Below are 18854 nucleotides of genomic sequence, written 5' to 3'. Positions count from 1 at the left end.
CAGATTGAAGGACATTTGGACGTCTGGTCAAGGGCTGCTGGCTAGAGCCCCAAGACTGCGAATCTTTGCGAGTTTGCTCGGAAAGACGGGGCCCAGTGCCTGAGAATCCTCAAGTCCATTGGAGACTGGAGGCCGAAGACAACCTGTCCTGGGAGTGAGAGGACTGCGTATGTCTGTGAGTGGGTGGGTGGGAGTGAGGGAGGGAGCAACGGGTCTTGGTTTGCTGCTGTTGTTCTGCTGAGCATTGTGGGCATGTAATGTTGGCACCAGAATGTGTGGTGACACTTGTGTGTGTTGGTTGTTAACAGAAATGACACATTTTGCTGTGTGTTTCTGTGTTGATATGATAAATAAATGTGAATCTGAATCAGAATTATAGATCTTTGTAACATAATCAAGTACTGTTTGTTTGCAACTCTTCAGCCAATGAGAGAGACTGCTTCATTGAAAGCTGACCATTCGTACTTGGGCTTGTGTTGGGAAACGTGTGCACTGCAAATAACAGTTCATGGTCACCTTAGGAAGTCTAGAAATAGAAAAGCAGCATTTTATACGAGAAAATTAAACGTTTCAGTCATCAGAACTAGCAGTTCTAAAGCTACTAAAATTTGAGACACAAGCCATTCGGCCCATCGAGTCTGCTCTGCCATTTCATCATGGCCGATTCATTTTCCTCTCAACCCCATTCTCCTGCGTTCACCCAAAACCTTTGATGCCCTGACTGATCAGCCACTGCTTTAAGTATACTCAATGATTTGATCTCCACAGCCTGGAGCCATCAAATGCTCCTCATATGTTAACACTTTCATTCCCACAGTCATTCTCGTGAACATCCTCCGAACCCTCTCCAAGGTCAACGTATCTTTTACTTTTACTTATTCAGAGATAGCTCGCGGCCCGCTGAGCCACACCATACAGCAGCCCCCGAAAACCCAGATTTAACCCTAACCTAATCACGGGACAATTTACAATGACTAGTCAACCCACCCTTCGGACTGTGGGAAGAAACCGGAGCAACTGGGGAAAACACACGCATGTCATGGGGAGAACATACAGAGGCTCCTTACAGGGCTGTGGTAGTGTCGCATTAACACTACTGTGGCACACATTTCCTTTTCTTTTTTTCTGGCGTGTGCCTGCGTGCGTGCGAATCTGTGCGTGTGCATCTGCGTGTCCGTGACGATGTCTTTTTCATGGCTTTTACAAAGCGCGGAGCGAGAGAGAGAGAGACTGTGTGGCGCGCCGCTCCTCACACAGACATTTTCGCAGTATTTTCCCTTTTTATCTTACGAGGTCGAATTGCGATCTCAACACTCAACCCGGCACGGATGGAAAGCGTACTCGGGAGCGGACCCGACTGGTTTCGAACCCGGGAACCTCCGCTCCCAGGTCCGGCGCTGATGTCACTGCGCCACCAGCCGGCCCGGCATACATTTTCTTACATAAGAGGTTCAAGATGGCTGACGATTCTCCAAGTGCGGACTGACCGATGCCTCAGAAGCCTCAGCATTAAATCCTTGCTTTTATATTCCAGTCCTTCTCGAAATTGCTAGGCTCTACTCTAGTCTCTATTTTTATAATTGCTTGTGGTTTACTTTTTCCCTCTGTGATCCCGCGTTCTGTGAAGACACATACAAAATATTCTGAAATTATAAACTTGCATTTCTGGATTGCTTAAAGGTCTGTTTCGCTAATCAAAATGGATAAAAGAAAACATCATGAATAATTCTTTATGTCTTCCTGTCCACTCTGTCCATGCCAATCTTCTAGTCCTCAGAGAGTGGAGAGTGCCTGGAATGTGCTGCCCAGGATGGCGGTAAAGGCAGATACATTAGCGACTTTGTAGAGACTTTTAGATGGGCATGTCCTCCAAGCAGATCACAACCTTGTCATTGGGTTTGGAGGCTTGCATGTCTCGATGATCCAAAGAGATAATTTGGCCAGAGTCGGCGCTCTATGCTTTGACTCTTGGTAGGGTCACCCATGCCAGACAGGTCAAAGGGTAGAGGACACTGGTCCTCCCAGGTTTGGAGGTTCAGCTCAGGGCTAACAACCTTGACTGGTCAGAAACAATTGTCACAGAAACAGCAATGAGGAATCCTTCTATATCTGTGTGCGACGGTGTGGACGGACAGAAATGGAGGACCTTTGTTGCTGCCCGAAACACCAGTGGCATAACGGGCAGTAAGTTTGATAGGCACAGGAATGTGAGGGAAATGGAAGGATATGGATATTGTGTAGGCAGAGGGATTAGTTTAGATTACTAATTTAATTGGTTCGGTACAGCATTGTGAGCCGAAGGGCCTGTTCCTGTGTGGTACTGTTCTGTCTACTTGTCCATATTAATCCTACCTGCTGGTACCTGGTCTGCAGCCTAGGTAGTTCAAGTATTTGCTTACTTAGGCCCGTCACCCCCACTGGGGCATAGGCCTTTGCCAGCAGCTCGACAGAGTGCCCCAGCCTGGGCCAGTCCTTCATGCTGTCCCCAGGTATAGCCCATCGAAGATCCCTCCTCTCCCAGGAGTAAAGCCTCAGGAGCTTCTGTTGCCGTTTCTGTAAATTTCATGGGATGGGGTTGCTAGCCCCATATCCAGCACTGCTCCTTTCACAGCTAGGCTTGGGACCGTCCATACTGGAGTTAAATACTGAAGCACAGGAGATTCTGCAGGGTGTTGGACATCCAGAGCAGCACACACAAAATGCTGGAGGAACTCAGCAGGTGAAATGAGTAAAGAGTTAATGTTTCAGGCCAGGACACTTCAATAGGGTGAAGTACTTGTTACAAATGAAAGGGTTAGCTTATGAGGAGCATTTGATGTCTCTGGGCTTGTACTCACTGGAGTTTAAAAGAATGAGGGTAGATCTCATTGAATATTGAAAGGCCTAAATAGAGTGGATGTGGAGAGGTTGTTTCCTATAGTGGGGGAGTCCAGAACCAGAGGTCGCAGCCTTAGAATAGAGGAATGTCCACTTGGAACAGAGATAAGGAATAGCTTGTTTAGCCAGAGGGTGGTGAATCTGTGGAATTCATTGCCAGAGAAGACTGTGCAGGCTAAGTCATTGGGTATATATAAGGTGGATGTTGATAGGTTCTTGATTAATCAGGGTGTAAAAGGTTAGAGGGAGAAGTCGGGAGACTGAAGTTGAGAGGTACAGTAAATCAGTCATGATAAATAGCAGAGCAGACTCGATGGGCCAAATGTCCTACTTCTGTTCCTCTGTCTTATGGTCTTATACTTGTTTAGATCCTTGTTCAATGTTATGAAGGTCTTGAGCTCCAACACTCTCTCCCACAATTCTTTCTAAACTGTAACTGTCCCCTGTGTGGGGCAATGAGAATGTTCCTTGGATCTCCTTTAACCTTAAACCTCTGCCCTCTGGTTTCACACACATCCGCTATAGGGGAAACTTATGCCGTCTTCCTCATCTGTACCCCTCATTATATTGGACGCTTCTATTGGGTTTCCTGCCTCAACTTAGAGTCAGAGAATCATAGAGCACTGTAGCTTAGAAACGGGCCCTTCAGCCCGTCTAGCCTGTGCTAAACCGTTCATCTGCCTCGTCCCATCAACCTGCACCCCGACCAATAGAATCATAGAACACTCTGCTCCAAAGGAACCAAAAACAGCCCATTGGCTCTTTCTGTAAAACTCCTTGTCTACACTAACTGGCCTTTCGTGATGACTTGCAACTGGCCTCTGAACCCGCTTGATTTCAAGAACAATTTGGAACAGGTACTGAATGCCAATTTTGTAACTAATAGCCACAATCAATGAAATGCACTGAGACTGCACTTTAGTGGGCACCTCCTTTACCGAATAAAGTGGCTGCTGAGTGCATGTTCGTGGTCTTCTGCTGTTGTAGCCCGTCCACTTCAAGCTTCGGTGTGTTGTGCATTCAGAGGTGCTCTTCTGCACACCACTGTTGTAATGTGTGGTTATTTGAGTTACTGTCACCTTCCTGTCAGCTTGAACCAAACTGGGCGTTCTCCTCTGACCTCTCTCATTAACTTGACATTTCCCCCCGCACAACTGTCAGTCACTGGATGGCTTTTGTTTATCGCACCGTTCTCTGTAAACTCTAGAGCACAAGTTATCAACCTGGGGTCCCGGACCCCTTGGTGAACGATGGAGGTCCATGGCATAAAAAAGGCTGGGAACCCCTGTGACAGAGACTGTGCCAGGAGATCAGTTGTTTCTGAGATACTCAAACTGCCCTGACTGGCACCAACAATCATTCCATGGTCAACATCACTTTGACCACTTTCCTAACCCATTCTGATGTTTGGTCAGAATAACAACTGAACCTCTTGACCATGTCTGCATGCTTTTCTTTGTATTGAGTTGCTGCCACGTGATTGGCTGATTGGATATTTACATCAACGAACAGGTGGACAGGTGTACCTAATAAAGTGGCCACTGAGTGTGAATGTACTTAACAAAAAGTCCAGGATATTTGTTACTGGGAAAAAAATCAGCGCTGTGGGCTCCACTGCCAACGAGCTCTCTTCTATCCTAAATTGAAAGTATTTTGACCACCCATTCACCGACACTCACTCCATCAGATCACAACAGTACTGTATGAAAGTTGTCCAGAAACTGCATTGCAGCAGACTGGGGGGCTCTACCATGGTTTAAATTGTTATAGGATACAGATTTGCATTTTATCTAAGCCTGAAGCTTCAGGCCTTTTTTTTTATACCAGAATGATGTCGTTCCCACCACCAACTGTAAGGAGTTTGTACGTTCTCGCCGTGACTGCGTGGGTTTCAGCCGCGTGCTCCGGTTTCCTCCCACAGTCCAAAGACGCACCAGTTGGTAGGTTGGTTGGTCATTGTAAATTGTCCCATGATTAGGCGAGGGTTAACTCAGTGGTGGCTGGGCGGTGCGACTCGAAGGGCCTGTTCCATGCTGTATCTCAATACATAAATAAATAGTTAATAAAAAGATCATATTTTAACATTTCAATGTGTTTCTTTTGTTTTCAGAGCTTCAACAACTGACGTCAATGCGAAGCTTTCTGAAGGACAGTGATAAAACTTTTAGCAGCTTTTTGGTTGATGAACCACATAACCGCTTTTATGTGGGAGCAAATAATACGATCTATGTGCTCAATTTGACTTCTGTGGACCAGGACCTATTTACGGTAATTTCACCACAAGCATAGCTGCGAGACGTTTTCTTGTGTGGTTTAAAAAATCTCTTTGTAGCATAGTTTTTGTAGTGTCCTGACAAAGGGTATCAGCATGAAATGTCGACTCTTTATTCCTTTTATAGATTTTGCCTGACCTGCAGAGTTCCTCCAGTGGGTATGTGTTGCTCTGGATTTCCAGCATCTGCAGAATCTCTTGTGTTTAAAATTAATGATTGCATTCACTTAAGGGGGTCAAATTATTTGAATCTCGTGAATCCAAACTGCATGGTGTGGTTAGCTCTGCATGGGAGATGGGGAGGGACTGGATTAGAGAGTGAGATGTGAGATGTGGCTTATATGGACAGGATGTTTACCATTGTGGGGGAATCTAAGACCAGAGGACACTACCTCAAATTAGAGGGGTGTCCTTTTAGAATGGAGATGAGGAGGAATTTCTTTAGCCAGAGAGTGGTAAATCTGTGAAATTCTTTGTCATACGTGGCTGTGGAGGCTGAGTCATTGGGTATATTAAAGGCAGGGTTCATAGATTCGTGATTAGTTTGGGCATGAAGGGACACGGGAAGAGGTCAGGAGGTTGTGGCTGAGAAGGAAATGAATCAGCAATGATGAAATGGTGGAGCAGACTCGATGGGCCAAATAGCCTAATTCTGCTCCTTTATCTTATGGTCTTAAGATCTTATAGTCTTATAGTTGCTCTTAAATACGTAGATGATCATGGACTTTCCATAGCCATAATTGTTCTTTGCAAATGTTTCTACAGAAGTGGTTTGCAATTGCCTTCTTCTGGGCAGAGTCTTTACAAGACGGGTGACCCCAGCCATTATCAATACTCTTCAGAAATTGTCTGCCTGGTGTCAGTGGTCGCATAACCAGGACTGGTGATCTGTTCCAGCTGCTCGTACGACCATCCACCACCTGCTCCCATGGCTTCACATGACCCTGATCGGGTGGGGGGCGTGCGGTTTAAGCGAGGTGCTACATCTTGCCCGAGGGTGACCTGCAGGCCAGTGCAGGGAAGGAGCACTTTACACCTCCTTTGGTAGAGACGTATCTCCACCCCGTCACCCAAGTAATCCAATGGCCACTTTAAGTAAAGGAAAAGGGAAATGTGGATCAGAACAGCAACACATTGTGTGCTTTTACAGAGAAAGTAACTACACATTTAAAGGTTTTTGGACACTTCATTAAGAATGAAGTTAAAACAACGAGCCTGGAGTTTTCGACTGATGATCCTGTATTTATGGACTGAAGCCTATTCATTTATATCAATTATACTGGACAGCACGTTTGTTTCAGAAAGCCGCATCTCCTTCTCCAGCATTTTGTGTGTTCCCGTCACCCTAGCAGGGATAGGATTCCTCTTGTCCTCACCTACCACCCCACCAGCCGCTGTGTCCAGCGCATAATTCTTCGCAACTTTTGCCATCTCCAACAGGATCCTCCACCAAGCCCACCTTTCTCTACTACCCACCCCCCCTCACTTTCTGCTTTCCGCTGGGATCGCTCCCTACACGACTCCCTTGTCCAGTTGTCCCTCCCCACTGAACCTTCCCCTCCTAATGCTATCCTTGCAAGTGGAATAAGTGCTATACCCGCCCCCACGCCTCCTCCCTCACTACCATTCAGGGTCCAAAACGGTCCTCCCAGGTGAGGTGGCTCTTTACCTGTGAGTCTGTTGGGATCATATACTGTGTCTGGTGCTCCCGGTGCAGCCTCCTGTATTTTGGTGAGACCCGAAGTAGATTGGGAGACCGCTTCGCTGAGCACCTAAGTTCCGACCATCAGAAAAAGTGGGATCACTCAGTGGTCACCCATTTTAATTTCACTTCCCATTCCCATTCCGATATGTCCATCCTCCACTGTCACAATGAGGCCACACTCGGGTTGGAGAAACAAGACCTTGTATTCCATCTGAGTAGCCTCTAACCTGATGGCATGAACTTCAATTTCTTGAACTTCTGGTAATGCCCCTCCTTCTCCTTCACCATTCCCCGTCCCCTTTTACCCTCGCTCACCTTATCTCTTTGCCTGCCCATTGCCTCCCTGTGGTGCTCCTTTCCCCTTTTCTTCTATGTCCTTCTGTCCTCTCCTGTTAGATTCCCCCTTCCCCAGCACAGTATCTCTTTCACCAATCTACTTCACAGCTCTACTTTACCCCCCCCCCCGCCCCCGGTTTCTCCTATCACCTTGTGTTTCTCCCTTCTCTCCCCCCAGCCTTTATCTCTACTCCTCATCTTTTTTTCTCCAGTCCTGCCCAAGAGTCTCGGTCTGAAACGTCGACTGTACTCTTTTTCATAGATGCTGCCTGGCCTGCTGAGTTCCTCCAGCGTTTTGTGTGTGTGTGTTTTTCAAAAGTATTGCTTCGTCAGAAATATTTTTGTTTCTCATAGACTGTTTGAAGCTGAACGCAGATGTAGTTTCAGACTACCTGTATCACGTAAGAACTTGGAGAAATAAGAAATTAACATTTATTGAATATAATGCATTTAATTGCATAACAGTGCTGATGTTTTACAATAGTTTAACTAAGCTAAAAATGTTTTGTTGATTATTTTCATTTGTGCCTGAGGCTTCTTGCTTAAGTGTCCAACAATAATCAGCCAACATTGATGGATTCCAGTTGCCCTGATACCATTTCTCCATGAGTGCAATGTCCTGGTGAAACCTTTCACCATGCTCGTCACTGTCATCGCAAAGATTTACAGGGAAGAAGTCTGAATGGGAATATAGAAAATTAGTCTTTAGTGACATGATGCACTTCATGGTTCTGTATTCTTCAAGCATGTTGTGCGATTTTCCTCTGGTCCCATGAGAAGTTCTTTGAATTGTCTATCATTGATAACCTGTTTGATTTGTGGATCAACAAAAAAAGCCTTCCTTAATCTTGGCGTCAGTTATTCTGACTTGAATTACAAATTGAAATAACAAATATAAGCAATTTAGTCATAGTCATACCTTATTAATCCCGGGGGAAATTGGTTTTCCAAAAAGGAATGGTGAATGATTGGGAAATTTCATGGTGATTTTCATGATTAGCAGCCAAAAATCAGTAAGGTACACCCAAAACTATTCAGGAAGCAAAATCTTTGTTGCCCAGTGTTATAATTTAGCGATACAGCACAGTAACAGGTGCCTTTGGACTGTGGGAAGAAACCAGAGCACCCGGAGGAAAACCACATGGTCACAGGGAGAACGTATAAACTTGTTACAGACACTGGAAGGAACTGAGCCCTGTAAAGCAGTGCGCTAACCACTACAGTACCCTGTCGCCCCTAAAGTTGGATATTTGTGGTAAGGGAAATCAAACTCGCCAGACTTTCCTGCATCTCCAACTAGATGATGAATTCACCATTAGCATTTGTACTTTCATGTGTACTTATTTTTTTGAAAGCTGCAACCAACGGCAACATCTTGCAGACAATCTACTAAACTACCAGATAGTTTTCTTCCTCTAAATATTCTTCTTTCTCTGAACTGCGTTTGATTGCAGCCTGCAATTTCCCTTCTAAGAATGTGCCTTTGAGCAGACCGAATGATCTGGTGCTTCTGCAATCTCCTGGGGGAGTCGGCGTGGATGAGAGTGGAGAGTGCAGCCACGGCTGTCGTTGGGGTTGTTCCTGATGGCGGAACGTGAACCTGTGGTCAGCTCCATTACTCCGCACTGATTAAAATGTTGAGCAGGCGTAAAATGGTTGAGGACGAGAGCAGAGGAATGAACTCGTGTTCAGCACTGCCTGCCTGCATTTAACTGGTCCCTTTTCGCTGCTCCCGGCGGGAGGAAAGTGCAGGAGTCTTGGGTCCCATGCCACAAGATTCAGGACTACTGTTGCCCTGCAGCCACTGGGCTTCTGCACAGGTTCCACCCGCATCAGCATTGAACGGGCTCTGCAGTTATGGGCTCACTTTTGGTGCTCTGCCGTGCACGTCCCATGTGTTTTAGATTACTTTCTCTTTACTATCTGTATGACTATAGCAAGTAACGACCTCTTACTCAATGCCAGCAAGACCAAGGAACTGATTGTAGACTTTAGGAGAGGGAAACCAGACGTCTGTGAGCCAGTCTTTGTCAGCGGATCAGAGGTGGAGAAGGTTAACAACTTTAGATTCCTGGAGTTACTGTTTTAGAGGATCTGTTCTGGACCCATCATGTAAGTACAATTACAAAGGAAGCACGGCAGCGCCTCTACTTCTTGACGAGTTTTCCGAAGATTCAGCATGACATCTAAAACTTTGACAAACTTCACTGCAGACTCACTGTCTGAGTGCCTGAGACTCACTGAGGACTCACTGAGTGTCTGAGACTCACTGAGCACTCACTGGCTGAGTGTCTGCGGATTCACAGCGCTGAAGACTCACTGTCTGAGTGTTTGCGGACTCACTGAGGACTCGTTTGAGTGTCTGAGACTCTCTGAGGACTCACTGAGTGTCTGCAGGCTCACTGAGGACTTTGGACACCTGTAGGTATATTGATGAGGTACAAGCTGTCTTTAAAGAAAATGTATCACATCTGTTTTAGTAAGGACGTGAAACTGACTACAGCTGTTACGCTGGAGTGAATTTGCTATATATGAACAAATTAGGAACAGAAGATATTTATCAGGATACCTATTCAAGATATTTATCAGGAATACTGTGTATGAAGGGCCATTAATGTCATCAATGATCTCTCCCATCCATCCCGCAATATCATTGACCGCCCACCATCAGGCAGGAGGTACCGTAGCATTAGGACAAGAACTGTCAGAATTGGAAACAGCTTCTTTCCCCAGACCGTGAGACTACTGAACTCCCTGACGCTACCCAGGTCTCATCATGGATGAAGCACCAGTAATGATATACTGTTTACTTTATAACCTGCATTATAAATTAACAAATAGTAAGGTACATTTCTTTGTGGTAATATTACTTATTATGTTATATGTGTGAGATATATGTACTCTGTTGTGTACCTTAGTCCAGAGGAGCGTTGTTTCCATATATAACCATATAACAATTACAGCACAGAATCAGGCCATCTCGGCCCTTCTAGTCCGTGCCGAACTCTTACTCTCACCTAGTCCCACCGATCTGCACTCAGCCCATAACCCTCCATTCCTTTCCTGTCCATATATCTATCCAATTTAACTTTAAACAATAACATCGAACCTGCCTCAACCACTTCTGCTGGAAGCTCGTTCCACACAGCTACCACTCTCTGAGTAAAGAAGTTCCCCCTCATGTTACCCCTAAACTTTTGCCCTTTAACCCTCAACTCATGTCCTCTTGTTTGAATCTCCCCTACTCTCAATGGAAAAAGCCTATCCACGTCAACTCTATCTATCCCCCTTATAATTTTAAATACCTCTATCAAGTCCCCCCTCAACCTTCTATGTTCTAAAGAATAAAGACCCAACTTGTTTCGTTTGGTGATATACGTGTGTATGGTTGAATGACAATAAACTTGAAGAGTAGGCCATTTGGCCCCTCAAACTTGCTAGACCACTAAATAAAATCATATTTTACTAACTTCAATTTCATGTTCCTGCCTACTTAAAGTAACTTATTATTCCCACTGCCACACCCCCCTCTTGACTTGCTGAAACTTGTCCATCTCTGCCTTAAAAATATTCAGATTCTCCACCACCATTTGTTAAAGAGAGTTGCAAACACCCTCAACCCTTTAGGTGAAAGTAACATCATCTCATCTGTCTAAGTGGGCAATCTAATAAGTTTAAACAGTGGTCTCTAGTTCCAGATTTTCTCACAGAAGGAAGCTTCCTTTCCTTGTCTAACTTAATGAAGATTGCTCAGAATCTCTGTCTGCTTCAATCAGATGCCCTCTCACACTTCTAAATTTCGTTAGTTATGGTATGGTCTATCCAATTCTATATACTAAGTCAATCTGCCCTTTCCCAGTCTTCTCATCCTTGTCACCTTGTCATGGTTGGGAGACTTGTGAATTCCTGAGGTCCCGTGATGGACGCTGACTGGGGTCTCGCTCCTGGTGGGCAGTAAGGTCAAAGGGGAGGCTCCAGACAAAGAGCGATCCAACTGTATCCTCCACAGTGGAGCTGGCGGAAGATGATGGCCTGCCATAATGGCAGTGGAGGTGGAGGAAGGCTGCATCAGTCGCCTTGCAATCCATACCACTGTACCACTGGACCCTGACGCCGATCTGTCATGGACGGCGTGGTGTCTGCCCGTGCAGGTTAAACACAGTCATGCGCAGGCGTTCTCCATTAGGGGAATCCACACGAACACCCCGGATATAGGGATCCTGGATCGGCCTCCACTGCCACCTGAGGACCATCCAATAGAAAACTCCGTTGGAGAACATCATACTCGATTCACCTACTGTTAGTCTAATAAAGCTTCTCTGAGCTCCTTGCAGAGTATCAGCACCTTCCTTAAGTAAGACCAGAACTGTACAGAGTGTTCCAAATGCTCAATGCCCTCTGTACCCAAAGCAGAACCTCCTTATATTTGTATTTAATTCCTCCCTGAGTAACTGACAACATTCGCTTAGCATTTCTAATTGTACTATCTTCACACCAGCTTTTTGTGAGTGGCACTGTAGGATGTCCAGGTGTTTCTGCATCTTACAGTTCTTCAGTCTTTCACCGTTTGAAGATATGCTTTTATATTTTCATGTTGAAATGGATAATTTCACATTTTAAACAGAGTTTGTAGCAGGGAAACGGACCCTTCAGGACCCTTCAGGCTGCATTTTATTTTACTTGCTGGATCTTTGCTGCTCACTTAATCTGTCCACACTCAGTGGCCACTTTATTAGGAACACCTACACACCTCGTTAATGTAAATATCTAATCAGCCAATCATGTGGCAGTAGCTCAAGGCATAAAAGCATGTATGCATAAAAGAGGTTCAGTTGTTGTTCAGACCTAGCATCAGAATGGGGAAGAAATGTGGTCTAAGTGACTTTGACTGTGGAATGATTGTTGGTGCCAGATGGGGTGGTTTGAGTATCTGACAAACTGTCGATCTCCTGGGATTTTCACACACAACAGTCTCTAGAGTTTAGAGAATAGTGCCATACACACCAAAACATCCACTGAGCAGCCTTGTTAATGGGAGAGGTCAGAGGAGAATGGCCAGACTGGTTCCAGCTGACAACAAGGCGACAGTAACAGTAAATCTTTTATCAGTAGACTTTGTAAATCTTGTAAACAGTAACAGTAAATCAATAACAACAGTAAATCTTGCCTGACAGATCTGTTGGAATTCTTTGAAGAAATAACAAGCAGGAAAGACAAAGGAGATTCAGTTGTGTATTTGGATTTTCCAACAACCTTTGACGAGGTGCCGCACAAGGGCTACTGAACAAGCTACGAGCCCGTGGTATTACAGAAAAGATTCCAGCATGGATAAAACAGTGGCTGATTGGCAGGAAAGCAAAGGGTGGGAATAAAGGGAGCCTCTTCTGGTTGGCTGCTGGTGGCTAGTGGCGTTCCACAGGGGTCTGTGTTGGGACCGATTCTTTTTATGCTATCTGTTAGTAATTTGGATGACAGAATTGATGCCTTTGTTGCAAAGTTTGCAGATGATATGAAGATAGGTAGAGGCAGGTAGTTTTGAGGAGGTAGAGAGGCTACAGAAGGACTTGGACAGAGTAGGAGAATGGGCAAAGAAATGGCAGATGGCATACAGTGTTGGGAAGTGTATAGTCATGCACTTTGGTAGAAGAAATGAAAGGGTTGACTATTTTCTACATGGAACGAAAATACAAAAAAAACTGAGGCACAAAACTTGGGAATCCTTTAATTTGCAGGTTGAGTCTGTGATGAGGAAATGCAATGTTAGCATTAATTTCAAGGGCACAAATATAAAAGCAAGGATGTAATGTTGAATCGGCTTGCTGTCTGGTGGTCACGTGGTACAGCATTAAGAAGAATACTTAGACAAATCCTTGAGTTTGGATGTCAGTGCCAACAAATTATTAAACAAAAATTAAATTAAAATTCAAGATTCAAAATTGTTTAATGTCATTTCCAGTACGCAAGTGTAAAGGAGTACAAAATAATTGTTACTCCAGATCCAATGCAGCCTAAAGAAACACAACAATAAAAAAACACACAATAACTATAAATACACAAGATGGCTTGCTTGCATACATAGATTGATTATATATCCATAGAGTGACGCTAGGCACAGGAGTGTCTGTACATAAGGTGACTCCGACAGCAAATGATAAACTTGTGGTGATGTGGGGTATGGAGGGGTGCGTTAGTGGGTGGAGGTGTTGATCAGCCTCACTGCTTGGGGAAACTAACTGTTTTTGAGTCTGGTGATCCTGGTGTGGATGCTACCAGCCTCCTCCCTGATGGGAGTGGGACAAACAGTCCATGAGCAGGGCAGGTGGAATTCTTGATGTTACAGGCCCTTTTCCGGCACCTTTCTGTATATACTGTATGTCCTTGATGGCGGGTCGACTGGAGTCAGTTTTGACTACCCGTAGACCCTTCCTGTCCACAGAGGGGATACTGTCTACTGCTGATCTGTAGAATGACATGAGTATAGATGTGCAAAGTCCACCTCTCTTCAGTTGGAGAGAAATAAATACCTTCCAAGTTTCAAAGGTTCTTCTAATATCAGGGAGTGTATACCGTATACAACCTGAAATTCTTACTCCTCAAAGACGATCAAGAAATAAGGAACTCCATAGAATGAATGATAGAAGCATTGAAACCCCGAAGCCCCTCCCCTCACTTTGCACCAGCAGCAGCAAAAACATCAGAAATGGACTTCATTGGATTTATTTGTTTTACAGATCGACTGGAAAGTCACAGAGAAGGAACATCATTCCTGCTTACGAAAAGGCAAAAAGGTTTGTTTCGAATATTTTTCTCATTTGCCTTCTAACTTTTGTAGTAATAAGTATGTATGTATTTATTTATTTAGAGATGCAGCACGCAACAGGCCCTCTGGCCCATGGGCCACACTGTCCAGAAACCAGTGCATAAACTCTAGGACAACTTATAGTCTGAGGCACAGGTGCCTAGGGGTTTTGCACAGTACCTGTATTTGTCAACATGAAGCAGAGAGCAAGTTTGTAAATCTGGCGGGGGAGCAAAGGACGTTGGGAATGATGGGGGTGGAGCGCTGCAGGAGGGGTGTGGGACAGGTGGCAAAAAAGGAGTGCCGGGGGTGAGGAGGGGTGGTGCATGTGCAGACACACCCAGCTCTGAGACACCATGATTCCGAACAATTGGTTTATTGATCATTACGAAATGTCTCTGCAGTGCTTCCTGTTCCCTCCCCTCCCCTCTCCCTTCCCCTTTTCCCAGCCATGATTCCCCTCGTCCTGCCCCCTTCCCACTCTCAGTCCACAATAGAGACCCAGATCAGAATCAGGTTTATCATCACTCACATATGTCATGAAATTTGTGTCATGGAATTTGTTTTTTTGAGGCAGCAGTACTATGCTGTAAGGTTACGTTAATATTGTGCAAAAGTCTTAGACACCTTTGCTATAATATATATATGCCTAAGACTTTTGCACAATAGTATATAAAGACTAATGAACCTTCTAACTGGTATGTCTTTGGAATGAGGGGAGAAAGCGGAGCACCTGGAAGCTGCCAATCTTTGATCCACTCTCCCAATTTGAGCTGGATTCTGTTCCAATCTTAATTAGCCGCCTTCACTTTCCAGTACACCACCAATTTTGGTGTCATCTGCAAGTTCACTAACCACGTCAACTGCATTCTTTATGTCTGTCTGTTTATTTAGAGATACAGTGCGGCGCAGCCCAACAAGCTGCACGGGTCAGCGACTCGGCTGTGTAACCCAAGCCTAATCACAGGTCCATTTACAGTGATCTCCCCATCAATGAGCACATCCACGTGAAACACTGTCACAGGAAAGCAGCATCTATCATCAGGAGCCCCCACCGTCCAGGACGTGCTCCCTTCCCACTGCTGCCATCAGGAAGAAGGTACAGAAGCCTGAGGACTCACACCACCAGGTTCAGGAACAGTTATTACCTCTCAACCATCAGGCTGTTCAGCCAGAGGTGATAACTTCACTCAACTCCACTTCCCAAAACCTCTGGACTGGCTTTCAAGAACCCATCATCTCACGTTCTTGATATTTATTGCTTATTTATTTATTATTATTTCTTACCTTTTGTATTTGGAGAGTTTGTTGTTTTTTACGCATTGGTTAAACACCCAAGTTGGTGTGGTCTTTCATTGTTTTTTCAATAGTTATTATTCTATTATGGATTTATTGAGTATGCCCGCAATAAAATGAAACTCAGGGTTGTATATGGTGACGTATACATACCTCGATAATGAATTTACTTCGAACGTTTGAACTTTAATCAGCCCGATACCTCTTCCACCTCTCACCTCCTAGCTGCTTAAATCATTCCCTTTCCCCGACCCACCTACCTCCCAGCAATATGCGGAATCTCATGTCTCCCTTCCTAGAGCGTTACCAGCTTGTGCTCCTCCACCCACCCCCAGCTTCTTATTTTGGCTTCTGATGCAGGGTCTCGGCCTGAAGTGTTAACTGTTTATTCCCCTCTATAAGCTGCTGCCTGACCTGCTGAGTTCTTCCAGCATTTTGTACGAGTGCAACTAAGTGGGTTTAGTTATTTATTTTATTTAACGATACATCTCAGAGTGGGCCCTTCAGGCCCTTTGAGTCACACTGCCCCAGCAACCTCTGATAAACCCAGTTAACCCTAACCTAATCACGGGACAGTTTACAATGACCAATTAGCCTAACTCAGTATGTCTTTGGACTGTGGGAGGACACAGGAGCACCCGGAGGAAACCCATGCAATAGACTGGGAGGATGTACAGAGGACGCCGGGATTGAACTCGACTCCGAAACACCCCGAGCTCTAATGGCGTCGTGTTAGCAGCTGTGCTACAGTAACTCCCATGTACTGTGGGATGTGAAAGAGGTGATTGGTTCCGGGGTCAGATAACAATGAAGGAGAAGGCTCCTGCTCCTCCTGAGTGTCTGGACGTTCAAGCTTCTGTGCCTTCTCCCAGGGAAGGTCTTCCTGAAGCAACGCACTGTGAAGGTGGGCTGAGTGGAAAGAAGTGGGGGAAAAACTGTGATGACCTCTCTGCAGGTTCACTCGGTCAAGAACAGAGCAGCCTGAGATACACCCTGTCAGAGCACTTCCAACAACTCAGACATAGAAGTTCAAGAGAATTTGTGTGGACTGTCTGCCGAGGTATCAGAACCAGTCAAGGGTGACCATAGTAAATGGAAAGTGTTAGTTTTGTTTTGGAAGTAGAAGGTGGAAGTTACTGAGTGTTACGAGCTGTCTGGGTGAAGCCATATATTAGACCAGAAGATAATGGAGCATAATTATGCCATTCAGCCCATCGAGTCTGCTCTTGTCATTTGATCACGGTTGATCCATTTCCCTCTCAATCCCGTTTTCCTGCCTTCTCCCCGAGACCTCTCGTGCCCTGACTGATCGAGAGCCGATCAGCCTCTGCTTTAAATCCACCCAATGACTTGAGCTCCGCCTCCACCGCCACCGTCTGTGGCAACGAATTCCACAGATTCACCATCCTTTAGCTAAAGAGATTCCTTCTCATCTCCACTCTAAATGGACGTCCTTCTACTCTGAGTTTGTGTCCTCGTGTCACCTCCACATCTACTCTATCTAGGCCTTGCAACATTCGATAGCTTTCAGTGAATGAATTAGGCTTCAAGGAGATTCCACCTCCCCCCCCACCTCCCGTCTTCTAAATTCCAGCAAGCACAGGCTCAGAGCCATCAAATGCTTCTCATATGGTATTGGGCCACGTGGTTCTTTTTCCAGTCCCACATAGATAAATATATATATATAAAGAGCTGCCGTTTCAACAGGCCATCAAGGCAAAACTGATAACAGTTAGTAGTGAGTGGAATCTGAAAAATGTGGGAATCTAATTACTTCCAATTTATTTTTAAGGTTAGATGTGGTTCAATGATGAGCATTCCTTTTGTACAGTGATTCATGATTCATTTGATCAGGAGATGTTCTGTCATTTCATGGTCGCAGTAAGGCAAGTGAGGAAGATACTGCAGCTTTTAACAAATGCTTTCATTGTGGACGCTGTGACAAGGGAACAATAGGGACATTTTCCCATAATAGCTCTATTATTCACTGAAGTGCAATCTGTTTACGGCGCAAGAAAGGTGTGACAGAAAAAAGGAAAATGACAAAATCGGTATAATTGGAATGCTTTCCACTTTGCGGGAGAAAAGAAACAGTTAAAATTTGAGCTTATTAGCAGATTAAGGCCACATGAACAAAGTCCTTTTTATTAATTATAGGTGAAAGGCTGGGGAAAAGAGAGACTCAGTCACTAAGAATATGGCTTGGAGCAGAAACGCATAGAATTTAAATAGTTTTGGGATATGTTTGCTTTCATTGGTTAGTCAGTTCCCATGTGACACAGCTCCTAATTTTAACTCTGGTGGTGTCTGATCCGGATGATTGAGGAAAGAATATTCTTGGATTGCGCAGTCTGAATTCCATGAAAGGAAAATGTGGGAAAGAGACCTGCGGCTTTCCTGCACCATCAGAAGCAGGGGCTTCTTCTCTACTTGTTTCTCAGAAGCAAGACCAAACTCCACATCAAATGTCTGCGATAATTATCTTTCAGGTCAGATGTGGGGAAGTTTTCGTTGGGTATTAGAATTGAGACCATGGGAGCATAAGGCACAGGATAGAATTAGGCCATTCAGCCCATCAAGTCTTCCCCACCATTCCGCTATGGCTTATTTATTATCCCCTCAACTCCACTCTCCTGCTTTCTCCCCCGTAACCTTTGATACCCCGACTAATCAAGAACCTATTGACCCCTGTCTTCAATATACTCAATGACTTGGTCTCCACAGCAAATCTGTGGCAATGAATTCCACAGACTTACTACCATCTGGCTAAAGAAATTCCTCATCATCTCTGTTACAAAAGGGTGACCTATTTGGAGGCTGTGCCCTCTGGTCCTAGATTCCCCCGCTGTAGGAAATGTCCGCTCTATCTGGGCCTTTCAATATGCAGTATCTTTCAGTGAGATCCCCCCCCCCCCACCATTCTTCTAAACTCCAGTGAGTACAGGCCCAGAGCCATCAAATGTTTGTTATACATTAACCCTTTCATTCCCAGGATCATTCTCTTGAATCTCTTCTGGACCCTTTCCAATGCCACGGATGTAAGTGTGAGACTGGGATGTATGGAATTGTTTTGAACTTATGAAACACCACCTCCCTACATTTTTTCCCTCTCTTTTTGCACTACTTATTTAGTTTAGCTTTTTAAATATATATACTTATTGTAATTCACTGTTTTTATTATTGTGTATTGCAATGTACTGCTGCCACATATTAACAGATTTCACGACATATGCCAGTGATATTAAACCTGATTTGATTCTGAATATTCTGAGAACTGGTCAAATAGTTGCCTCCTCTGTTGTAAAACATTCGGGGGGGGGTGGTGTGTGTGTGTGTGTGTGTGTGTGTTTATAACGGGGCTGGTTTTGCTGTTATTGTTTGTTGCTTGTTGTGTTCTGCGATGTTCTGCTGAACATGGTGGACATGCTGTGTTAGCACTGCAATGTTTGGCGATCCTTGCGGGCTGCCCCGGCACATTTCACTGAGCGTTTTGATGAACACACCAGAAATAAGCTTGAACCTTGCAGGTGCTAGGATCGCAAGAGAAAATACTCCTGAAGGGACTCGGA

General features: G+C 44.9%; 1 protein-coding gene across 1 annotated transcript in view; it reads left to right on the top strand.

The window, feature by feature from the left end:
- The window catches only part of LOC140196872 (semaphorin-4F-like), a 164883-nt gene that overhangs the window by 77589 nt on the left and 68440 nt on the right, over positions 1–18854 (top strand). Inside the window, exons 2-3 of the mRNA XM_072256766.1 lie at positions 4988–5145; positions 13922–13978. Coding sequence (XP_072112867.1) covers positions 4988–5145; positions 13922–13978 — 215 coding nt within the window. The remainder of the gene's footprint in view (positions 1–4987; positions 5146–13921; positions 13979–18854) is intronic.

The sequence above is a fragment of the Mobula birostris genome, chromosome 4, assembly GCF_030028105.1.
Source record: "Mobula birostris isolate sMobBir1 chromosome 4, sMobBir1.hap1, whole genome shotgun sequence".
NCBI classification, from domain to species: domain Eukaryota; kingdom Metazoa; phylum Chordata; class Chondrichthyes; order Myliobatiformes; family Myliobatidae; genus Mobula; species Mobula birostris.
This window is presented reverse-complemented; position numbering and strand designations above follow the sequence as displayed.